The 26263-nt window shown below is 43.2% G+C and overlaps 1 protein-coding gene across 1 annotated transcript in view; it reads left to right on the top strand.

Moving 5' to 3' along the window:
* The window catches only part of LOC131398617 (sodium/glucose cotransporter 1-like), a 63250-nt gene extending 38217 nt beyond the window's left edge, over positions 1-25033 (top strand). Inside the window, exons 12-15 of the mRNA XM_058532252.1 lie at positions 16311-16479; positions 18943-19158; positions 21677-21799; positions 24610-25033. Of these exons, the coding sequence (XP_058388235.1) occupies positions 16311-16479; positions 18943-19158; positions 21677-21799; positions 24610-25002 (901 nt within the window). The 3' untranslated portion in view covers positions 25003-25033. The remainder of the gene's footprint in view (positions 1-16310; positions 16480-18942; positions 19159-21676; positions 21800-24609) is intronic.
* The last annotated feature ends 1230 nt before the right edge of the window (positions 25034-26263 follow it).

Here is a 26263-nt window from a genome sequence, read left to right as displayed (position 1 = left end):
AATCAAGAAAATCCAAATTGAAATACACAGAAAAAAGGAAGATACACATGGAATACAATCAGAAGAATAATATATATGTAATTGGAATCACAGAAAGAGAAGAGCAAATTGGGTAGAAGTAATTTTGAAAAGATAATGGCCAAGAATTTTCCAAATACCTGGACAACTATCCAGAGATTCAAGAAGTTCCACCAATTGCAAGCAGGATAAATACAAATGAAACCATACCTAGTCTACATTATAGTAAAACTGCTGAAAATTGAAGATAAAGAGAAAATCTGTAGAGCAGCCAGAGGAGAATAAATCACATTACCTACAGAAGAGTGAAAAAAAAGACTGATGGTAGAATTTTCAACAGAAACTATAAAAGCCTGAAGACAAAAGAATGATATCTTCAAGTGCTAGAAAGAGAACTGCCAACCTAGAATGCAATACCCATCAAAAATATTCTCCAGAGTGATGTCAGCATCACAGCAGAGTGAGCTTCCCCCATTGAACTCTCTCCCTCTTAAGACACAACAAAAAGGACATTCATATTCCAACAGAAGCTATTCATACAACACGGGACGTCTGAGGCACCCAGGCAGCTGTACCCCCAAGGACTGAGGTGCTGGAATTCCCAGAGGAAGTGGAAGGAGCTCCAGCTGCTTCGGCTTGGCCTGTGCACAGGCTCCAGCTGACTTGGCGCCAGCAACTTCGGCCCACCACACTCCAGTTCCAGCTTCTTCGGCCCAGCGGTGCTCTAGCTCCTCGTTTTTCAGCCCAGTGCACTCCAGTTCCAGCTTCTTTGGCCCAGCGCACTCCAGTTCCGGCTTCTTTGGCCCAGCGGCACTTCAGCTGCAGCTGCTTCAACCCACCCGCACCCAAGCCCCAGCTGCTTCGGACTAGCTGTGCTCCAGCTCCAGCTGCTTCCACGCTTCCCCCCCAGCAACCTCCACTCAGTCACACTGCACATCACCCAGGGGCCGACAAGAGTGCCCACGGATTGAGGCCGGCCAGAATACACAGCCCTTGACCCCCATCCAGCAGCAGCAGGAGGAAACTGCGACCATATATTTTCACTATGAGGAAAGGTAAGCCAACACCAACAGGCACCATGCAAAAATATATTAAATCTCCAGACCAAAAGGAAAATGACAAGCACCCAGAAGTCAACCCAGAAAGCACAAAAATGTATAACCTTAATGACAGAGAATTCAAAATAGCCATCATAAAAAAGCTTAATAAAATACAAGAAAGCACAGACAGACAATTCAGTGAAATCAGGAGTTTCCTCACAAAAGAGATTGAAACTATAAAAAAAAAAACCATCAGAAATCTTAGAGATGAAAAACACAATAGAGGAGATAAAGACAAATCTGGAAGCCTTAAGCACCGGAGCTGACAATATGGAGGAAAGAATTAGCAATATTGAGGACAGCAATGCAGAGGTGCTCCAGATGGAGGAGGAAAGAGAACTAAGACTAAAAAGAAATGAAGAAACTCTCCGAGAAATATCCGACTCAGGAAATCCAACATAAGGATTATAGGTATTCCAGAGGGAGACGAGAGGAAAAAAGGAGCAGAGAACTTGTTCAAAGAAATAATATCTGAGAACTTCCCAAACCTGGGGAAGGAGCTGGAAATACCAGTGAATGAAATCAATAGATCTCCTAAATATATCAACATGAAAAGACCCTCTCCAAGGCATATAGTAGTAAAGCTGGCAAAAGTCAACGACAAAGAAAAAATATTAAGGGCAGCTAGACAAAAAAAATAACATACAAAGGATTTCCTATCAGGCTCTCAGCCGATTTCTCAACAGAAACTTTACAGGCTAGGATAGAGTGGAATGATATATTCAAAATTCTAAAGGACAAAAACTTTCAGCCAAGAATACTCTATCCAGCAAAAATATCTTTCAGATACGATGGAGAAATAATAACTATCCCAGATAAACAAAAGCTAAGGGAGTTCATTGCCACAAGACCCCCACTACAAGAAGTGCTCACGAAGGCCCTCATCCCTGAGGAAAAAAAGAGAAAGGGGATTCAAAGTTTTGAACGAGGAGGAAAATAGGTGGACAAAACCAGAAAAAGTGCAGTCCTTTATCAAAATAGATTAGCAAAAACTTAATTATAAAACCAAAGATCAAGGAAAGGTAAGCACCAAGCATAAATATAACCTCATCATGTTAAAAACAAACTCACAACACAAGAAGGAATAAGATGTGACAACAATAACATAGAAGAGGAAGATGAAAGGGATCAAATCAACTTAGTCTAAGGGAATAAGAGGCCACCAAAAAATGGACTATCACATCCACAAGATTTTTTATACAAACCTCATGGTAACCATTAACCAAATAATCAGAACAGAATCACACACGATAAGGAAAGAGAAAACTAAGAGAACCCCCATACAGAACTACCAAACTGCATTGGTAGTCTGAAACACATGGGATGAGAAACAAAAGAAATGCAAAAGAACCAGAAAAAGAGTAATAAAATAACAACAAGCCGGGGCCAGCCCGATGGCGCAAGCGGTTAAGTGTGCACTCCGCTGCGGCGGCCCGGGGTTTGCTGGTTCGGATCCCGGGCGTGCACCAACTCACTGCTTGTCAGGTCATGCTGTGGCGGCGTCCCATATAAAGTGGAGGAAGATGGGCACGGATGTTAGCCTAGGGCCAGTCTTCCTCAGCAAAAAAAAAAAAAGATTGGCAGATGTTAGCACAGGGCTGATCTCACAAAAAAAAAAAAAGAAGAAAAAAAAAAAGAACAACAAGCCCCCATATATCAATAATTACTCTAAATGTAAATGGACTGAACTTTCCAATCAAAAGACACAGAGTGGTGGGATGGATTAAAAAGCAGGACCCAACAATATGCTGCCTCCAGGAAACACATCTCAGCTCTAAAGACAAACACAGGCTCAGAGTGAAAGAATGGAAGACAATACTCCAAGCTAATGGCAAACAAAAGAAAGCAGGTGTTGCCATACTTATATCAGACAAAGTTGACTTCAAGATAAAACAGGTAATGAGAGACAAAGAGGGGCAATATATAATGATAAAAGGGACACTCCACCAAGAAGACATATCACTTTTAAATATATATGCACCCAATACAGGAGCACCAAGGTGCATAAAGCAACTATTAACAAACCTAAAAGGAGATATTAACAACAACACGATAATAGTAGGGGATCTTAACACCCCACTCTCACCAATGGACAGATCATCCAGACAGAAAATAAATAAGGAAATAATGGACCTAAATGAACAACTAGATGAGATGGACTTAATAGACATATACAGAGCACTCCATCCAAACACAGCAGGTTACACATTCTTCTCAAGCACGCATGGAACATTCTCAAGAATAGACCATATGTTGGGAAACAAGGCATGTTTATATAAATTTAAGAAGATTGAAATCATAACAAGCATCTTCTCAGACCATAATGCCATGAAGTTAGAAATCAACTACAAGAAAAAAACTGGGAAAGTAACAAAGCTGTAGAGACTCAACAACATGCTACTAAACCACCAATGGATCATTGATGAAATTAAAGGAGAAATCAAAGCATATCTGGAGACAAATGAAAATGAAAATACACCATACCAACTCATATGGGATGCAGCAAAAGCGGTCCTGAGAGGGAAACTCATAGCAATACAGGCCCACCTTAACAAACAAGAAAAAGCCCAAATAAGCAACCTCAAACTATGCCTAACAGAATTAGAAAAAGAGGAACAAACAAAGCCTAAAGTCAGCAGAAGGAGGGGAATAATAAAAATCAAAGCAGAAATAAATGAAATTGAAATTTAAAAAAAACAGTAGAAAGGATCAATGAAACAAAGAGCTGGTTCTTTGAGAAGATAAACAAAATTGACAAACCCTTAGCCAAACTCACCAAGAGAAAAAGAGAGAAGGCTCAAATAAATAAAATTAGAAATGAAAAAGGAGAAATTACAACAGATACCACAGAAATACAAAAGATTATAAGAGAATACTGTGAAAAACTATATTCCAACAAATTGGAAAATCTGAAAGAAATGGATAAATTCCTAGACTCATACAACCTACCAAAACTGAATCAAGAAGAAATAGAGAACCTGAATAGACCAATCACAAGTAAAGAGATTGAAACAGTAATCAAAAACCTCCCCAAAAATAAAAGTCCAGGACCAGATGGCTTCTTTGGAGAATTTTACCAAACATTCAAAGAAGGCTTACTACCTATCCTTCTCAAACTATTCCAAATGATAGAGGAAGATGGAACACTTCCCAACACATTCTATGAGGCCAACGTCACCCTGATACCAAAGCCAGGCAAAGACAATACTAAGAAGGAAAACTGCAGACCAATATCCCTGATGAACATAGATGCAAAAATCCTCAACAAAATATTGGCAAACCGAATATAGCAATACATTAAAAGATCATACACCATGATCAAGTGGGATTTATACCAGGGACACAGGGATGGTTCAACATCCTCAAATCAATCAGTGTGATACACCACATTAACAAAACGAGGAATAAAAACCATATGATCATCTCAATAGATGCAGAGGTTTTTGACAAGATCCAACATCCATTTATGATAAAAAGTCTCAACAAAATGGGTATAGAAGAAAGTACCTCAACATAGTAGAGGCCATATATGGCAAACCCACAGCCAACATCATACTCAATGGGGAAAAACTGAAAGCCATCCCTCTGAAAACAGGGACAAGACAAGGGTGCCCACTCTCACCACTCTTATCCAACACAGGGCTGGAGGTTATGGCCAGAGCAATTAGGCAAGAAAAAGGAATAAAAGGAATCCAAATAGGCAACGAAGAAGTGAAACTCTCGCTGTTTGCAGATGACATGATCTTATGTATAGAAAACCCTAAAGAATCCATTGGAAAACTATTAGAAATAATCAACAACTACAGCCAAGTGGCAGGGTACAAAATCAACTTACAGAAATCAGTTGCATTTCTATATACCAACAACGAACTAACAGAAAGAGAATTCAAGAAGACAATCCCATTTACAATTGCAACAAAAAGAATAAAATACCTAGGAATAAATTTAACCAAGGAAGCGAAAGACCTGTACAATGAAAACTTTAAGACGTTATTGAGTGAAATCAGTGATGACATAAAGAAATGGAAAAATATTCCATGCACTGGGATTGGAAGAATAAACATAGTTAAAATGTCCATACTACCTAAAGCAATCTACAGATTCAGTGCAATCTCAATCAGAATCCCAAGGACATTCTTCACAGAAATAGAACAAAGAATACTAACATTCATATGGGGCAACAAAAGACCCCGTATAGCTAAAGCAATCCTGAAAAAGAAGAACAAGGCTGGAGGCATCACAATCTCTGACTTCAAAACACACTACAAAGCGATAATAATTAAAACAGCATGGTACTGGTAAAAAAACAGACACACAGATCAATGGAACAGAATTGAAAGTCCAGAAATAAAACCTCATATCTATGGGCAGCTAATCTGTGGCAAAGGAGCTAAGGATATACAGTGGAGAAAGGAAAGTCTCTTATCAATAAACGGTGCTGGGAAAACTGGACAGCCACTTGCAAAAGAATGAAAGTAGACCACCTTCTTTCGCCATACACAAAAATTAACTCAAAATGGATCAAAGACCTGAAGGTGAGACCTGAAACTATAAAACTCCTGGAGGAAAATATAGGTAGTACACTACTTGCCATCAGCCATAAAGGGATCTTCTTGAATTCCAAGTCTACTCAGACAAGGGAAACAAAAGAAAAAATAAACAAGTGGGACTTCATCAGATTAAAGAGCTTCTACAAGGCAAATGAAACCAGGATCAAAATGAATAGGGAACCCACCAGCTGGGAAAAAATATTTGCAAACCGTATATCTGACAAGGGATTAATCTCCATAATATATAAAGAACTCACACAACTGAATAACAAAAAAACAAACAACCCAATCAAAAAATGGGCAGAGGAAATGAACAGACACTTCTCCAAAGAAGATGTACAGATGGCCAATAGGCACATGAAAAGATGCTCAACATCACTAGTCATCAGGGAAATGCAAATCAAAACCACACTAAAATATCACCTTACACCCATTAGAATGGGTATAATCACCAAGAGAAAAAGCAACAACTGCTGGAGAGGCTGTGGAGAAATGGGAACCCTAATCCACTGCTGGTGGGAATGCAAACTGGTGCAGCCTCTATGGAAAACAGTATGGAGATTCTTCAAAATATTAAAAATGGAAATACCTTATGATCCAGCTATCCCACTACTGGGTATCTACCCAACGAACCTGATATCAACAACCCAAAGAGGCTTATGCACCCCTATGTTCATCGCAGCATTATTCACTGTAGCCAACACATGGAAGCAACCCAGGTGTCCCTCAACTGGTGAATGGATAAAGAAGATGTGGTATATATATACCATGGAATACTACTCAGCCGTAAAGAAAGACAAAATCGTCCTATTTGCAACAACATGGATGGACCTGGAGGATATTATGTTAAGTGAAATAAGCCAGAAAGAGAAAGACAAACAGGGCATGATTTCACTTATATGTGGAAGATAAACCAACACACGCACAGATAGAACTGTTTGGTGGTTACCAGGGGCTGGGGGTGGGGGGTGGGCACAAGGGGTGGAGGGATGCACTTATATGGTGACTGATAATAATATACAACAAAAATTTCACAATAAAAAAAAGAATTAATAAAAAAATATTCTCTAAAATGAAGGTGAAATAAATATATTTTCAGATAAATGCTAGTTGAGAGAATTTATTACATTAGACTTGCACTATGAGAAATACCAAAGGAAGTTCTTCAGGCCGAAGGAAAACAGCCCAGATAGAAGAGTTGAACTTCAGAGAAAAATGAAGAACACCAGAAAGGGTAAATATAAATGAATACTGACTGTTGAAAACATCAGTAAGAAAACAATATCTATGGGATTTATGACATATGGAAGCAAAATATCTGACAATAATAGAGAAAATGAGAAGAGGCTAAATGGAACTTACTCTGAGGTTCTAGAATTACTTGGGATGTGGTAAAAGTAAAACTTGTTCCAGACTATGACATATCAAGGTTACATGTAATCTCTAGACTAAGCAATAAAAGAATAATTAAGGAATGTTCAACTAGTAAGTTAATAGAAGGAAAATATGGAACATCTAATAGAATGTTTGATTAGCCCCAAAGAAGTCAAAAGGATAAAAAGAACGTAAAGGTTAAATAGAAAACTAGGATGATACATATAAACTCAAATATATCAGTAATTTCATGAACTGTAAGTGGACTAAATACCTGAGTGATTATGTGGCGTGATAGAGGTGCTAATTATCGCTACCATGGCAATCATATTACAATACATAAATGCATCAAATTAACATGTTGTACACCTTAAATTTACACACTGTTATATGTCAAATATATTTCAATTAAAAAATATACTAAGGAAAAAAGGTTAAGGTTATCAGGCTCTTTTTTTAAGCCAACTATATGCTGTTTAGAAGAGACACCTTTTTTCCGGTTTTATTGAGTAATAATTGACATATAACATTGTATAAGTTTAAGGTGTACACCATAATAATTTGATATATGTATATTTTGTGAAATGATTACCACAATAAGTTTGTTAACGTCCATCACCTCACATAATAACAAAATTTTTTTCTTGTGATGAGAACTTTCAAGATTTATTCTCTTCACACCTTTCAAATATACAGTACAGTATTGTCACTATAGTCACCATGCTGTACATTACATCTACATGACTTATTTATCTTATAACTAGAAGTTTGTACCTTTTGACTATCTTACCCATTTTGCCCACCCCCCACCCCCACCTCTGGCAACCATCAATCTGCTCTCTGTTTCTGTGAGTTCAGTTTTTTAGATTCCACATGTGCGATTATACAGTTTTGGCTTTCTCTGTCTGACTTATTTTGCTTAGCATAATTCCTTCAAAGTCCACCTGTGTTATTACAAGTGGCAGGATTTCCTCTGTTTTTCTGGGTGAATAATATTCCATTGTGTATATATACCACATTTTCTTTATCCACACTTAGATTGTTTCCATGTCTTGGCTACTGTAAATAATGCTGCAATGAATATAGGGGTGCAGATATCTTTTCAAGATAGTGATTTTGTTTCCTTCAGATGTATACCTGGAAGTAGAATTGCTGGATCATATGGTACTTCTATTTTCAATTTTTTGTGGGACCTCCATACTATTTTCCTTAGTGGCTATACCAGTTTACATTCCCACTAATAGAGCACAGAGGTTCCCTTTTCTCTACATCCACACCACACTCACCTCTTAGCTTTTTGACGACAGCCATTCTAAGAGGTGTGAGGTGATTCCTCATGGTTTTGATTTGCATTTCTCTGATGATTAATGATGTTGAGTGCCTTTTCATTTATCTATTGGCCATTTGAATATTTTCTTTGGAAAAATTCTGTCAGGTCCTTTGCCCATTCTTTAATTGGATTATTTGGTTTTTTGCTGTTGATATGAGTTCCTTATATATTTTGGATATTAACCCCTTGTCAGATGTGTGGTTTGCAAATATTTTCTCCCATTTGGTAGGTTGCCTTTTCATTTTGTTGATTGTTTCTTTTGCTGTGCAGAAGCTTTTTAGTTTGATGTAGTCCCACTTGTTTATTTTTTATTTTGTTGCTTGTGCTTTAGGTGTCATGTCCAAAAAATCATTGCCAAGACCAATGTCAAGGAGCTTATCCCCTATATTTTCTTCTAGGAGTTTTATGGTTTCAGATCTTACATTTAAATCTTTAATCCATTTCAAGTTAATTTTTGTGAGTGGTGTAAGATAGGGGTCTAGTTTCATTCTTTTGTATGTGAATATCCAGTTTTCCCAGCACCATTTATTGAAGAGACCATCTTTGTGCCATTGAATATTCTTGGCTCCCTTGTCAAGTATTAGTTGACTGTATATTTGTGGGTTTATTTCTGGGCTCTTGACTCTGTTCCATTGGTCTTTGTGTCTATTTTTATGTCAGTACTGTGCTGTTTTGATTACTATAGCTTTGTAATATAGTTTGAAATCAGGAAGTGTGATGCCTCCAGCTTTATTGTTCTTTCTCAGTATTGTTTTGGCTATTCAGGGTCTTTTGTGGTTGCAAAGGAATTTTAGGATTGTTTTTTCTATTTCTGTAAAAAATTGGAATCTTGATAAGGATTGCATTGCATTTATAGATGGCTTTGGGTAGTATGGACATTTTAACAATATTAATTCATCTAATCCATGAACACAGGATATCTTTCTATTTATTTATATAAGTATTTTATTGTTTTTAATGCTATTATAAGTGGGATTATTTTATTTCTTTTTCAGATAATTCATTATTAGTGTATAGAAACACTACTGATTTTTGTATGTTGATTTTTGTATTCTGCAACTCCATTGAAGAGAGAGATCTTTTCTAAAATAAGATTGAGAAAGGCTTAAAGAAAACATGGGAAAATATATACTATGCAAATATGAACACAGATGCAGAAATTTTAAACAAAATATGAGCAACTCAGGTCCAGCAACATATAAAAAGAATAATACACCATGACCACCTGGAGTTTATTCCAGGAATGCAAGAATAGTTCACAAATCAATCAGGTACTTGACCACATTGACTAAAAACAGGAGAAAATTATATAGTCATCACAATCAATAAAAATCATTTAAAATTTTTAATATCTATTTATTTTTTTAAATCTTAGCAAATTAGGGAATTTAAAGGAACTCCATTACTCTGACTCTTAAATATATATACATTTTAAAACCTATAGCATTTATCGTACCTTATGTTTATATGTGCAAATCTTTTCCCCTGAGATTGGGAACTAGACATATATGTCCATTAGAGCCACCTTTATTCAGCATTGTACTGAAGGTGACACTCAGTACAAAAAGGTGAGAAAAGGAAACAAATGGCATAAGGATAGAAATGGAAGAAATGAAATTGTCGTAAAAGACTTTCTAGACAACTGTTAAAATTTAACAGTGAATTTAACAAGACTGATACGAGATCAAAATACAAGAATTAATCATATTTTACACATTACACATTTTACACATTACCTTTTACAGTATCATTAAGCCATATCAGATAAATACCTGGTAATAAATCTCACAAAAGATGGGAGAAAATTACAAAGCGTTGTTGAGAGAAATTGAGACCTAAGTATATGCAGGAATATACCATATCTGTGAATTAGAAGATTCAATATTGACAATATGTTTGTTCTCCCCGTGTTATTCTACATGTTCAGAGTAATCCCAGTCAAAATTGTAGTAGCTTTTTTTGTGTGTAAAAATTGACCAACCAGTTCTAAAACTAATATAGAAATGCAAAGAGCAAAGAATAGCAAAGGCAATTCTTGAAGATGAGCAAAGCTGGAGGATTTATGCTAACAGATACCAAGATCTATTATGAAGTGATACTAATTAGACACTGTGGTTTTGGCACAAGTATAGATGAATCAGTGGAACAAAATACAGAATACAGTAAAAGGCCCACAGGTATACAGTCACCTGATTTATGGCAAAGATTACAGTATAGTGCAGTCAGGAAAGTGGTAGGGGAGAAGGATTTTCAATAAATGGTACTAGGTAATTTGGCTACTCGTGGGAAAAGAATATTGACCCTTACCTCACACCATACACAAAAGTCTATCTCAGATGGACTGTATATCTGAATGTGAAAGGTAAAACAATAAAGCTTTTATAAGAAAAAAGTTGTCACTGGGACACTGGATTGCCAACTGCACATCATCTGCCTCAACAGTAGCTTTCTTACCATGACTTAAATTTTTGCATCATCAGAATACAGACTCCAACATCTGATTTATAACTTTTGGCTCATATTCTGTAATCCCCAAATCCTTCAGGAGTCCTGTGCTCATCTGTGCATCTTTGGCATGCTCTTGGGAGAAGCCATCTTGCCAGACTCCATGATATTTGGTGATCAGACTCCTCAAGTTAAATCGTCAAATTAATGTATTTCAGTCCTGATCTTGATACAAGTTCTTTGCCTGGTATGGTTTTTCCAACCCCTGGTGTACCGGTGAGCAGAACGTTCAGAAGCATCCTCACAGTGATGGCTCCAAGCACCTCGCATAATTTTACCTTTTTATCCTTTCAGTATCTGAAGGATCTCCAGTAATGATCCCTCTTTCATTCTTGATATTGGTAATTTGTGGGGGGATTTTCTTTTTTTCTTGATCAGACTTGCCTAGGGGTTTATCAATTTTAATAATCTTTCCAAAGAACCAACTTTTTGGATTTGTTAATTTCTCTGTTTTTTGTTTTTTTCTTTTTTATTTATTTAATTTTTTTTTTTGCTGAGGAAGATTCACCCTGAGCTAACATCTGTGCCAGTCCTCCTCTATTTTGTATGTGGGTCGCTGCCACAGCATGGCTGCCGACAAGTGGTGTAGGTCCACGCCCGGGAGCCGAACCTGGGCTGCCAAAGCGGAGCATGATGAACTTAACCACTAGGCCACAGGGCTGGCCCATGTTTTTCATATTTTTTTCCCATTGATTTCTGTTTATTACTTGCTTTTTTCTATTTATTTTGGATTTACTCTGCTCTTCTTTTTTCTAGCTTCTCAAAGTGGGAATTCAGATCATTGGTTTAAAACCTTTCTTATTTTTTGTGATTACCATTTAAAGCTATAAATTTCCCTCTAAGCCCTGCTCTAGCTGCATTCCACAAATTTTGATATGTTGTATCTTCATTTTCATTCAGTTCAAAATATTTTCTAGGGGGCCGGCCCCTTGGCATAGTGGTTAGGTGCGTGTGCTCCGCTGCTGGCGGCCCGGGTTCGGATCCTGGGCGCACACTGACACACTGCTTGTCAGGCCATGCTGTGGCGGCATCCCATATAAAGTGGAGGAAGATCGGCACGGATGTTAGCCCAGGGCCAGTCTTTCCTCAGCAAAAAGAGGAGGATTGGCATGGATGTTAGCTCAGGGCTGATCTTCCTTGCGCGCGCGCGCGCGCATACACACACGCTAAAATAAATAAATATTAAAAAACAAACAAAAACAAAATATTTTCTAATTTCCTTATGATTTTTTTCTTTGTTCATGGATTATTTAGAAGTGTGCTGTTGGGGCCGGCCCCGTGGCTTAGCAGTTAAGTGTGCGCACTCTGCTACTGGCGGCCCAGGTTCGGATCCCGGGCATGCACCGACGCACTGCTTGTCCGGCCATGCTCAGGCCGCGTCCCACATACAGCAACTAGAAGGATGTGCAACTATGACATACAACTATCTACTGGGGCCTTGGGGAAAACAAAGGAGGAGGATTGACAATAGATGTTAGCTCAGAGCGGGTCTTCCTCAGCAAAAAGAGGAGGATTAGCATGGATGTTAGCTCAGGGCTGATCTTCCTCACAAAAAAAAGAAAAAAAAAAAAAGAAGTGTGCTGTTGGATTTCCAAGTATGTGGCACTTTCCTATTTTATTGTTACTGATTTCTAATTTACTTCTACTGTGATCCAAGAACGTGCTCTATGATAATCTTTTGAAATGTATTGATACTTTTGTATTTTTACTTAATTTTTGCCTAGTTCCTTCTGTTATATATATTTGTGTAGTGTGTATATTTTGTATATATATATACACACACACCCACACATATACATTCTGTATATTCTATACTAAGAGAGGGGTATTAAAATCTTCAGTTATGATTGCGGAGTTGTCTAATTCTCCCTTGCTGTAGTTCTTTCAGGTTTCTTTGCTTCAAACATATTGAAGTTCTGGTATTAAGTGCTTGTACATTTATGCTTGTTATGGTTTCCTGAGAAATTAACCCTTTCACCATTATGAAATGTCCCTTTTTATCTCTGACGATACTCCTTGCCTTGAGGTTTACTTTGTTGTTAATATAGCCAACACCAGCTTTCTTATGCTTAGTGTTTGTGACATGTTTTACTTTTAACGTATAAATATATTTAAAGTGAGTCTCTTGTGGAGCACATATAGTTGAATCTTGATTTTTTTTATCTAATCTCACAATCTCTGCCTTTTGAGTGTTAAATCTGTTTGTGTTTAATCATTAATATGGTTGGAAATAGTTTTGATATTCCATACTCAGAGTTAATATTGTGTCATTTTATGCAAAATGTAAGTACCTTGCAACAGTATATGCCATCTTCCCTTCCCATCTTTTGTGTTATGGTTGTCACATATTTTATATCTACATACATTATAAACCCACAATACAGTGATAGTGATATAATTTTTTGCTTTAATCAGTTTCCTTTTAAAGAAATTAAAATAAGAGGGCTGGCCCCATGGCTTAGCAGTTAAGTGCTCATGCTCCGCTACTGGCGGCCCGGGTTTGGATCCCGGGAGCGCACCGACATACCACTTCTCCGGCCACGCTGAGGCCGCATCCCACATACAGCAACTAGAAGGATGTGAAACTATGACATACAACTATCTACTGGGGCTTTGGGGGGTAAAAAAAAGGAGGAAGATTGGCAATGGATGTTAGCTCAGGGCTGGTCTTCCTCACAAAAAATAAAAAAATAAAAATAAAAAATAAAAACATAAATAAAAAAATAGAATAAAGAAATTAAACTAAGAAAAAAATATATTTTTTTTATTATTTTTGCCCATATATTTTACTTTTTTGGTGCTCATCATTCCTTCTTCTAGGTTTGAGTTTCCATCTGTGTCATTTCCTTTCACCCTTAGGAACTTTCTTCAGCATGTCTTATAATGCAGGTCTGCTGGTGACAGATTCTCTCAATTTTTGTTTATCAGAAAATGTTTTTATTTCATCTTTATTTTTGCTGGATGTAGAATTCTGGGACAGTATTTTTCTTTCCCCACTTTTAAAGATGCTCTTCCATTCTCTTCTGTCTTACTGTTTCTGATGAGAAGTCAGCCGTAATTCATAATATTGCTCTCTGGATATCCAGTGGCTTTCAAGATTTTCTCTTCATTTTTGATTTTCAGCACTTTCATTATAATGTGCTTAAGGGTGTGTGTATTTATCCTGGTTGGATTTTGCTGAGCTTCTGAATCCATAAATTAATGATTGTCACTAAATTTGGGAAATTTTTGACTGTTATTTCATTGCATATTTTTCTGCTCTCTCTCTCTCCTCTTTTTTTGTGACTCTGCTTGCACACATATTAGCCCTTTTCTTATTGTTCCGCAGATCATTGAGGCATTGTTTATTTAAAAAAAAATTTTTTTCTCTTTGCTCTTCAGTTTAGATTTTCATCAGTCTGCCTTTACGTTTATTGGCCCTTTCTTCTGCCATTTCCAATCTACTGTTAAGGCCAACCAGTGAATTTTTCATTTCATATATTGAACTGGAATTTCATTTCTGGAATTTCTATTTGGTTCCTTTTTAAAGTTTTTATAGTTTCCAGTTTTCTGTGATGATCTCTCATCTGTTCACTCATAACCATCATTTCCTTTAAGTCCTTTAATATAGCTATAACAGCTGCTTTGAAGTCCTTGTCTGCTAATTTTAGGATCTGAGTCATCCTGGGGTCAGTTTCTATTGATTGCTTTTTTTCTTGACTGTGGGTCACATTTTCTTATTTCTTCACATGTCTAGTAAATTTTATTACATACTGAACATTGTGGATAATACATTGTAGAGACTCTGGATCATGTTCCCCTGAAGAGTATTGGTTTTTGTTCTAGCATGCAGGTGAATTACTACTTGATCACCTTAAACTTGTGGAGGCCTGGTTTGACAATTCGTTAGGATGGATCTGTTTCAGTTTTGCTCTTAGGCAAATTCTTAGTCCTGGGATATAGTCTCTACTTCTAAGGCATGGCCCCTCAGGGGTTTCAGTGAAAAGCCTGAGGTGGTTACATAGCCCCTCTAACTTGGTGAGATTCAGACTCCAATTTCTGTCTCCCTTACTCTAGGCAGCTGCTAAAATGTGTGCTCAGCTTTTTCTGCCTTCCAGCAGTTGCTAGTTGGTGGACTATTTGGAGATTCTCTGCTTCATGCACAGTTCAGGGGTCAGCCAAGGGTTTAAGGGGAGTTTATACACAGATTTGGACCTCCTTGCTCTGGGGCTCCCTCCTTTCTAGAATTTCCCCCCAACATTTTCAGCCACTCTGAATCCCCAACCTCTGTTTTCTGACACCTCAACCCAGTAAGAGTGAGGCTTTCTGCTTAACTTCTAGGCACCCCACACCATGCAGACTAGCGAGGGGCCCTCAGGAGAAATGCTGGATAAATGTAGACAGTACCCAGCGTGTTCCGTTCTTTCAGGGATTGAATCCCCTCCCACTTCTGCCTGCTTTTGGCTGCTCTTCAGTGTTGTTGTTTTATATTTGGCCCAGACTTTATCACTGTTACCTGTGGGAGGGTTAGTCCCATGGCAGATATTCCATCATTACCGGCGCTGGAACTCACATCCTTGCCTCTTCTTTGACTGTCAAGGAATTAGTCCTTTCTAGCTTAATACAATCATTCTCTCAAAATTATAATTTTTAAGTCCTTGTTGACACAGAACTAAGATTTATTCATCTTTGGGTGACATTTTATCTAGTGCAATTTTATATATGGATACACATTAAAAAATCTTTTACTTAAAAAAAGCAATGGATATTTGGAGCCTTTACTCATTTTCTTAAAATTTTCAGCAAAACTTAGAGGATTAAGTAAATTTCTGAACTTAACTTACTGAAATCTTTAAAATCATATGCCATACTAATCTGCCCAAAATTTTTTTCTTGGTTGAGGAAGAGTCACCCTGAGCTAACATCTGTTGCCAATCTTCCTCTTTTTTTGCTTGAGGAAGATGAGCCCTGAGCTAACATGTGTGCCAGTCTTCCTGTATTTATTATGTGGGTTGCTGCAACAGCATGGCTGATGAGTGATGTAGGTCCGCACCCAGGATCTGAACCCGTGAACCTGAGCCGCTGAAGCAGAGCACGCCAAACTTAACCACTACGCCATGGGGCTGGCCCCTGTCTGAAATTTTTAAAAATGTGTCTACCCCTCAAGAAATTAATGTTTTCCACATATTATATATCTTAAGCATGAATGCCCCAAACACACCCTCCAAATGTGGTAAAAATCTACGCATGATCCAGTAACAGGCAAACGGACACTCAGTTTTATTTGTTCAGAAGTTGAAGGATTTTTGTCTGTAGCCCTATGGTCCTATTATGAATGGGCACCTGAATTTAACCTAAGGAATAATTGAGTTAATAGTTTATGGTCTGTAGGTATTTTATTGGCAGGGGGAAAAAACTCATGAAATTGCCATTGACTGTTGGTTTCACTTACAGGTTTTTTGTTATAATCTTATTTGCTGTCACCATCGCCTGGGTCCCTGTTATGGAAACAGCACACAGTGATCAACTCTTTGAATACATGCACGCAGTTATGAGTTACCTGACACCACCCATTGCTGCCGTCTTCCTGCTTGCCATCTTTTGCAAGAGAGTCACCGAGCAGGTAAGTGTGTGTTGGCATGGCCGCTGAATGGACAGTGTGAGGACTTGCCTTCACAGCAGAGTTGTCTTTGCAAGGGCTGCCCTAGGAGAATCTGTTGTGCTTCAAGAGCTCACATCTTTGCATCATTTGCTTTCTGAGAGATGGTTTCCTCCTGGGCAGATTTGGTCGGAGCTCCCCTTATGCATGCCGGGAAAAGGCAAGCTCTGATTTGCTTTCTCCCTTTGCAATGTAATCCACTTTCGACCTCATCAATGCACGGTTTTGCATCTTAGATGATGCAAAGTGTGCATGATTCTCCCTCATGCATAACTGGCTCTAGGAAAATATTCTTCTCTTGCCTCTGTACATGGATGTGTCATGCTCAGAGATTTCATACTTACAGAAGGCTGTACAATCGTGGTCTCCTTCTACCTTCCCTACAGGGAAGACCATCTCTTCCAGGCACACATAAAACTAAATAAAGATCCCAATGAATGGTTCGATCTTTTCATCAATAAGACTTTAAAAGCACAGTTTGCCAGAATATTTTCATTTATTACTTGAATCATATCTTAACTTGTTTACCCTAACAGCAGTAAGTAGCTGGGCCTTGCACAAGTTCCTGAGCACAGTGTCTGAGGTGCTCTGTGATCTGGCCCCTGCCTACCTCTCAGCCCTTGCCCCCCCCTCATGCATAGCCCCTAGGCCCCAGCCACTCCTAACTGTCTACAGTGCTGTTTCCTAACTGTCCCATGCTTTCTTTGGCCTCCTTTCATTCACATAGACTTTGCCAGGAATATCTTCTTCCTCCTCCACTTGGCTGATGCCTCCTACAGGCTCATCTCAGGTGTTCAATCCTCTAGACCAACCTGCTACTGCTCCCTTCTCTGCCCAGCTCACCAGGACTCAATTTAGCACCAAGAAAGTGGGGGGAGAGTGGCTGGCCTCCAGAGATGCCAGAGATGCTTCTCTTTGCCCTCCTGGGAAGGGCATGGGCAAGAGGAGCAGGCAGTCAGGAGAACCTGCCTCCCACCTATGATGCCAGCTCTGAATTATCGGGGCTTGCCACCAAGGAAAACTGGAGATCTGGGCAGTGGCTCTCCCGCAACCCCTGGTCCAAGGTTACAAGCATTTTACAGGTACCTTCTTCAACCCAGAGAATCCAGGCCCTCTCTCCCACCCTGTTTCAGATGGCATGCTCATCTGGCTTCTGCTGCCCATCTGTTTCTGGATCTTCCCTTTCTGCACATCTCCTTCAATCAGTGGCTCCCATGGATCATCCACTTGGCTTTTGGTTTCAGCTTTTTCTCCAAGATGTTTGCCCCCATACTATATCTTCTGTCTCTTCCAACATCTATCCCCACCTGAGTCAGCCTCCAGATACAGCTCCAGAGCCAGGATGCAGTCTTTACTCTCTGTTAACCAGGGGACAGTCTAGTTGGAGGAGACAGATGATATCCAAAGAACAAAGATTTATGATAGTGATGCAGTGCTGTTTAAAAGATAAACAGATAAAAAAAGATCATGGAGGGTAGCAGGGCAGGTGCTGGGGGCAGCAGGAGACACAAGGACATTAGCCAAGGTGGTGGGAGAATACTTCTCCTCAGAACATATCATTGAATCTAAACCCTGAAGAATGAGCCAGAAATGAAAAGAGCTAGGGAGACCCAAGCAGCGAGAAGGGCAAGTACAAAGGCCTGAGCCAGAGCAAAGCAGGCAGGTTCAACATGCAGGAAGAGGGTCACAGACAGTGGCTGAAGTGGAATGACCAAGGGGAGAGTGGTGGACAGATGGGGTTAACTGAAGAGCAGAGTTGAGATTGGATTCTCATGGCAGGCCATGAGAAGCCATTGGAGAGTTTAATTAAGCAGAGGCATGGCATTCTCCAATATATGCTTTGAAGAGATCACTCTGGCTTCTGTGGGGACAGGGGACAAGCAGGAGACCAGGTAGGGAGCCCACCTGTGTGTGAGAGAAGTTGGCGGTTCAGGGTTAGAGTGGTGCTGTAATGATGATGGTAAGAGGTTGGATTCCAGATACATTTTGGAGGTAGCGCCGACACGGTTTGCTGATGGGTTAGTGGTAGGGAAGGATGGAAAGAAAGGAACCAGGGATGACTCCTGGGGTTTTGACCTGAGCAACCAGGGAGATGGAGGTGCCACTTACAGCGCTGGGGAAGACCGAGGTCTTTTTGGACATATTATATTTGAGGTGCCTATTCATTATCTAACTTAAAAGCATTTCCAATGTTTCTTAAGTTCTCCGATTGACCTAAGAGAGAGTGCAAGTTCTCAAGTCTTTGTTCAGCCGAAGAAGGTCTCATCTCCTCACTGTGCTTACCTTGCGTCTGCGAGGTATCTGACGCCCTTATTATGACAAGTTTGACTTTAGAACTCAACTAGTCAGGGAGGGAAGGCTGAAGATGGTTTGTCTCATCACCCATCTTCCTTCCAGATGACTCTCCGGGGGCTCCTCCTTTGGCAGGGTGCCTTCTGGGGGCTGACTGGAGGACTCCTACTTGGCTTCTTTCGAATGATGTTGGAGTTTGTCTACGGACCCTGGAGCTGCCCGGCAAACAGCAAGTGCCCTCTGGTCATCTGCAGCATGCACTACCTCTATTTTGCCATCATCCTCTTCGTAGTCAGTCTTTTCACCATGCTGGGGATCTCCTTATTCACAGATCCAATTCCGGATAAGCATGTAAGTGCTGCTGTTAGGATGTTCTTTATTTTTTTGGTGAGGAAGATTGGCCCTGAGCTAACATCCGTTGCCAATCTTCCTCTTTTTCGCTTGAGGAAGATTGTCCCTGAGCTAACATCTGTGCCAATCTTCCTCTCTTTTGTATGTGAGATGCCACCACAGCATGGCTTGATGAGTGGTATGTTGGTCTGCACCAGGGATCCGAACCTGCAAACCCCAGGCCGCCAAAGCAAAGCACACGAACTCAACCACTATGCCACCAGGCCAGCCCCAGTGGGTCAACCCACCGTCCCAGCATGTCCCAGTGAGCAGTCACTCAGCTCTGCCAGCTTTGGAGAATAGTGGCTGAATTCCTGCCTTGTCTTTGAAAGTGGGAGGTGGGGATGGGTGGGTGCAGGGTGGGGTCAGAAATAGGCAAAGAACACAGAAAGAGACCTGCCTTAAAGACAAAACTAAACTAAAAAGATTTTTAACAATCCACCAATTAGGTATTCACTTAGAATGAGAAGTATAGCTTCTAAAATGCAAATTTTCCTTGAAAGTATTAAGATCACTAAACTCAGTATGAGTTAATGTAATCATGGCAGTCCCAGCTGCCACCTACCCGGAAGGAATTAAGCCAGCAGGAACGGGGAGGGGACATTAAGGCTGGCAGCTGCGTGTGGCCTTCTCAGGCTGGGTGCTCTCAGCCTCTCCTTGCACGGCCATTTCCCACTACCCAGGAGGCAGGTGTCAGTCACCCCAGTTGGGATGTTAGAAAGCCTGGGCTCAGAGAAGTTAAGTCATTTGTCCAAGGTACCAAAACTAGTAACTAGCAGGGCTGGGCCCCAACCTGGCTCCACTATGTCACCTACTTCGGCACGGTCAGTAGGCTTAGCAGGACAGGGACTTGGCAGAGCCGGAAAGCAGCAGGGAGGGTCCCGGTGTCTGAAATGGAGGGAGGCGCTCAGAAGGGAGATGGGTCTATAAGACCATGTGCCTTTCTTGCAACTTTGCCTGGGGTCTCAGTAAAAGGCAAAAACCTGGAAGACGGCCTCAAGGTCCCCAGCTCAACCTTGGGCTTTCCTTCTGGCCATGACTTCTGCTCAGTAGTTTCCATGTGATTCATTCCTCTCTCGCACACAGAGCCCAGTTGGAAGAGGGACAGAGCAGATGGGGAGAACAGCCAGGATGGTCTGGGAGGCACATGCCCACCATGCATCCCCCTGTATCAGTGACAGCGGGGAACCTTCCCTGCTCCCAGCACCTTGAGAAGCTGGGGGGTGGACTTAGTTTCTTGTTGCTCAGGGTCTTAATTGGTTAGATTGTCTGCGTTCTTTTCTGCTCTTCTCTTACTCTCAACTTGTTGATTTTGCCCACTTCTCAGGTAGCCAAGTACTTGTTGAGTGTTTTCCATCTGCCTAGCAGTATGCCAGATGCTCTGGAGAACATAGGGGAGGGGGAGATGAAGAGGGAAGTAAGTGTTTATGGATCAGTGTCAGTGTGCCAGGCCCTCTGCTCACCACTACCAGGGGAGGCAGGATGGCCTGGGAACCCAGGCTCATCCACAGGGGTCTAATAATGTGATTGGGAAGGCAAGTGCATGCACATGGCATCCTCAGGAAGCAGTCAGAGGCTAAACTCAATCTCTGTCATTAACACAACAGAATTTTAGTTCTAACATTTTAGTCTGAGAGGAGGGGCTCGGGCGGGTCTTGGAGTGGGCTGGCGGGGGAGGGGGCCCAGCCCAGCTTATTCACATCCCTGCCATGTGTTGGGGGGAGGGGGTGGGTGGTGGCTGAGATTCAAATATACTGAGGCTGGTATAAGAGATTAAAATCTATTCCAGGACAGACTGGGTAGGAATGTTCACTTAGTTGTGCTTCTCCTGACCTCAACCCTTAAAAAAAAGCAACAATTAGCTGGATTTTGTTACTTCCCAAAGTTTCCATATACGTTTTCAGGAAGAGAACAAAATCACAGACTGGAAGGGAAGGGATGTTCCCCTTCTGCATCTGCAAATGCCCTGTTGAGCTTGGGCGACTGAGCTGGGCAAGGGCCAGGTCAACCAGGTAAAGCCTCTCCTGGGCTGAGTTAATGCTCGTCTCGGACGGCCAGTAGGGGCTTCTGGAAGGAAAGCAGCTTCCTGGGCTGCCCTGTCCTCATCGGGTAAGAGACTTCCTCCTTCACCAGAAGCAGCAGCCCGGGGTTGATGGGCGGCTTCTCCCAGCTGAAGGGCACAGGTTCCTGGACTCTCAGAACCGGAAGGATCCCGGAGCACGTTGCCTCCTACCCTTTGCTTTTCAGCTAAAGGACACTGGGGCCCAGGCAGGTTGTGTCACTTTCGCCAGGGCCACAGTGGACATCCAGAGTTCCCAAGTGCTGCACCTTCCCTACCCTACATTCCTTCCATCTTTTGTTGGAGGCTAACAACCAGATCTCTTTTCAGTCCATGGAGACCCTGGTGCCCAGCTATTGGGTACCATAAGACCTGCGTGACAGGGCCTTGGGTGATGACATGCCCTCGCTCTCCCCCTAGCTCTACCGGCTCTGTTGGAGTTTACGAAACAGCCAAGAGGAAAGGGTCGATCTCGATGCAGAGACACAAGGGAAGAGACCCGCACCCCAGGCACAGCCAGGTGAGAAGGAAGATCCAGAGCCTGTAGGAGGGCTCTTGTTGAGAGTGTTCTGGGGGGATGTGGCCTATGCTGCCACCCTAGCACCCCTGCGCCACCGTCTCCACGCCCAGACATGCTCTTCCAGCCAGAGGCTCCAACTTTCATTTTTCCTAAGCTGCCTTTGGGGGTGTTTGGGGTTTGTTGAGGTTGAGATGCCTCTGGAACATCCACATGCAGCAGTCTGGGCTGGAGAGATCCATGTGGGAGACATCAGCAGATATACCAGGCTGGCCCCTGGAGGACGGGTGCAGGGAGGAGGGGGGCCAGCATGAAGTGAGGGGCACTCCAGGCAATGAGGAGGAACCAGCCAAGGGGTGAAAAAACAAGAAGTGTTTGTTGACCTAGAAGCTTTCGGGAGTGGAGGGGTGATCCACTGAGGCAAATGCTGATAGGTGAAGAAAAATGTGGCCTGAGAACTGGCTGTGGGATTTAGCCACACAGAGATCATTTCCTGTCTCAACCAGAGCAAGCTGGTGGAGGGAAGTGGAGTGGGGGAGGGAGGTGAAGGGGAGAGCAAGACAGAGATTCAAAAGGAGAGGATTTCTCGGAAGGGGGCGGGAGATGGTCTCTAAGGGGGAGAGGAGGAAGCAGCCCCATCTAAGAGGGCACCAGGGGAAAGAGGTCCAGGGACAACTAGATTTCAGTCCCAGCAAGAAGAGAGAGAATGTTCCAGGAGAGGCTCAGACTGTGGCCTCAGGCCCCAGAGGAAGAGTTTCAGCAGATGGGGTCAGAAAAGGAGTGTTCGGGCCATGGGGGAGCGTGACCTGAGCTTCTTAGGACCCTGACGCAGACAGGGATAGAAGCCTAATGAGATTAGTCCGGAGGCTGGGCAGAGGGTGCTGGGGAGGCTGTGAGTCTGGGGGAGGGAGGAAGGGAAAGGCCTGCCTGGGGAGAAGGCAGCGTTCTGGGGCCCCCTCTCCACTCCTGCCAGCAAAGTTCAGAGCCCAGAGAGGTGTGCAGCTTCCTCCTGACACTGGCAGAGGAGACCCCGGGTTGGAATGGGCTCCTTGGACTTCTATGGGGGTGGGAGTGGAGAAGGGGAGTGGCCTCTCCTAAGCAAGGCTGCCCCATACCCTTGGAGGATGCAGGGCTCCCTGGGAATTCCTCCTCCCTAAGGTGGGTGGGGGGAGCAGTAAACTGGCTGCCCATGGTGTGCCAGGTGCTTGTAACTTGGTGGACGTCCCAGTTCCCAGGTTCCCTCCTTGATGACAAGACAAGCACATCTCAGTCCCAGCGAGTGAGCAGGCTCCAGTTCCCAGGAACTTGGTGCACGTCCCAGTTCCTCCTCTTCCTCATGCCACTGTCAGGGGTGGATGATGATGATGACAGTGGCCAATGTTTATTGCCCATTTGGGATGTGCCAGGCACTGTCGAAATTATACCCATGTGTGATGGGTACAAATATTATCGCCATTTTAGAGATGGAGAAACTGAGGCAGTGAACAGTTAAGTAACTTGCCCCAGGCTCCACAGATAACCAGGCAGTGGTGGAGCTGGGATTTGAACGCAGGGAGTCTGACTCCAAAGTGTGTACTCGGTCACTGGCCTCCCCACCACCCATGACACAGCCCTTGGGCTGTGGTCAAATGATCATTTGCCTTTTACATACGGCAGCCTCTTTGGGCCTGGCGGCTCCGTGATGATACGACAACATGCACATCTGAGAGAATGGGGCCAGAGGGTGCTGCTCAGGACTTCCCAGCACCCACAGCAGATATCTGTGTCCCTGGCTTTAGGGTCCTCCAGCTGCAGGCACTCTCACCTTGTAACAGAGGCTCCTCTGTCCCTGGCTGATGGGTTGCATCATCCCTGGTGCCACTTCAGCCTCAGGACACAGCTGGCCTGGGGGGTGCCCAACAGGATGGGACACAAAACATGTCACAGCGCACACTGCGGGGAGCCAGCTCACTCGCTGGGACTGAGATGTGTTTGTCTTGTCATCAAGGAGGGAACCTTTCCCAGGCAGAGGCTGGGCCCACAAGGGAGTGCCAGAGCTGGCCGTGGTGCTGACCCGCGCCTGAGCAGACCCAAGGAGCAGCCAGCTCAAGCTGTTCTGACAGACACGGGAGGGACGTGTCAGCCTCAGAGTTAGGTGTTCTCCCTAGTTTGGCCTAGAGAAATGAGTGGAAACTTTCCTATAATTCCTAGACTTCCCTCCTTTGCCTCCTAGAAAACACCAGTGATTCCCCTTCAAGGGCCCAGAAAGCCTTATTTTAGGCCAGGCCATGAGACCGGAACCTGCCTAGAGAAGACACTCCCCAAGAGATTGCCAAGGAGAGCAGTGTCTGTTTCCAGAAGTCAGAGGGTTTCTTCCATCCTCTGGAGAGTAGCACTGGGGAGGAGGATTCAGAGGAGCAGCCACTTGCCCTAAACGTATAGAGCTGTATTCGGCCATGTGCCTGTGACAGGAAAGGTGGGCATGCTCAGGGCACACCAGGGAGGACCTACTCCTGTGACAATGGAGGCCCCCTTGACACCTCTGCCACCCAGTCCAGGGGATCTGGGCCCAGCTGAAGGCTCTGCCAATGGAACGCATGCATGGCCCCAGGCAACTACCACTTTGCCCCTGCCATGCTGCCCTCATCCCTTGTCCCATTCTCCGGGGTCTCTGAGAATGGTGGTAGGTTTTCCACATCAGGGGCTGAGGACTGTTCTTCATATTAGGAGCAAGTTTGTCGGCCTTCCTGTTGGACTTGCCACTGAAACGTGACCCCCTAGAAAGTCCTCCCTCCTGTGTCCTGGCCTGTGCCTCCTGACCTCTGCCTGTTCCCTTGTTGCAGATGTATTCAAGGAGGCACAGAGCTGCCTCTGGAAGGCATGGGACATGTTCTGTGGCCTGGAGCCGCGGCCGAGCCCCAAATTGGTCCCAGAAGAGGCAGCCGTGGAGAAGATAGAGCGTGGTGCCACGTCTAAAGGGACAGAACACAGTGCCATGTGGGAAGGGACAGTGCGCCATGACACATCTGAAGGGACAATGCACAGTGCCATGTTGGAAGGGACAAAGCGCCGTGAAACTTCTGAAGGGACAGAGCGCAGTACCACATGGGAAGGTACAAAGCAAGGTGACACGTGGGAAGGGACAAAGCGTGGTGACATGTCGGAGACGCCCTTCTGGAGAAAAGTTGCCAATGCCGGCGCATTCTTCTTGATATTGATCGTAATCCTGTGCCACATCCGCTACTCCTAAAGCAGCTGGGGCCCAGGGGCGTCTGGGAAGAGCAGACAGACCGCTGCCTCCTCAGACTCCCTCATCACTAAGGACGAAGTGTTTCCTACCAGGAGACCCACGGATACGGGACCAGGGATGACATTCATGAAAACGCTCCCTCATTGTGACACATCAAGTGCCACCAGCTGCAGGACATGCGTGCTGACGGAACAGAGTGAAGTCTTTTTGTGATTGCAGAGACTATGCAAATGAGAACATCTGTTCCTTTACAAAATGAGTCATTTTCTCCAAATGGCTCTACTGCATAAACACTGACTTTCACTTTAAATTTAATTTTGGCTTTTTATCTCTAGATATATTTGGGATTTTTGCTTGTGTTTACTTTAATGTCCTCATTTCCTTCCTATACCCAATCTCCGTTTGCTTTGTTCTCTCCTCCTGCTTAAAGGTATGGCCCTGCTGGCAAAGCTGCCACGTAGTGTAAGCGTCCCCCCAACACCACGGTTCCCACCCACAGGTGCCGTGCCCACTGCTGGTGACCTCACAGGCCAGCTGGAGCCAAAGCTGCCTGTGGATGGAAACTTCAGCTCCTGCCTGGACCAATGGTGGGGCTGAGGCAATCTTGGCCGCAGCGGAACAGGCCTCCCTACCACTCAGCACTGTCTGGCTGCAGCCACACCACACGCCGAGGGCAACCAGAGAGGAGACCTCCCTCTTTGCTGAGCTCTTCCCAGTCCCCACCAGTCTGTCTGCTGCTGGGACATTCTTAGGCGCTGGGCCCCGGGGTTAGAGGCCCTTTAGCTGTCCAGTATAGGCCACTCCTGGGCTGTGTCTCTGCAGGGGCTCCCAAAGCCGTTCCTTCTTCCTCTTCTCAGACCAAAATAAATGATTTGTGTCTTTAGGAAAAGTTTCAGGTGCCTTGAAGTGATTTGTGGGAGGCCCACACAGCATCACAAAAATCATACTCTGAAGGCATGCTCACATGACCAGTCCCTCATCCCTAGTTTACTCCTTCAGCTGACGTTTTTGAGTGTCTACCATGTGCCAGCCACTGCAGGGAGATAGCCGTGAACAGAGCCCGGGGCCAATGGAGGAAACAAACAGTGAAACACTAGCGGTGATAGCCGGCGTGTAGTCTGGCCTGCTGCTTTCCTCCCTGGGGTAAGTACATTATCACGTTGAAGCCACAGAACCACCGTCTGTGGAAGGACTAGAATTAACCACATCTCGCAGGGGAGGAGAATCAAGCTCAGCAAGGCAACTTGAAGCAGCTCTGCCT

This window comes from Diceros bicornis, chromosome 35 (genome assembly GCF_020826845.1).
Source record: "Diceros bicornis minor isolate mBicDic1 chromosome 35, mDicBic1.mat.cur, whole genome shotgun sequence".
Lineage (NCBI taxonomy): Eukaryota > Metazoa > Chordata > Mammalia > Perissodactyla > Rhinocerotidae > Diceros > Diceros bicornis.
Note: the sequence above shows the minus strand (reverse complement) of the source record. Positions and strands in the feature narration are given on the sequence as shown.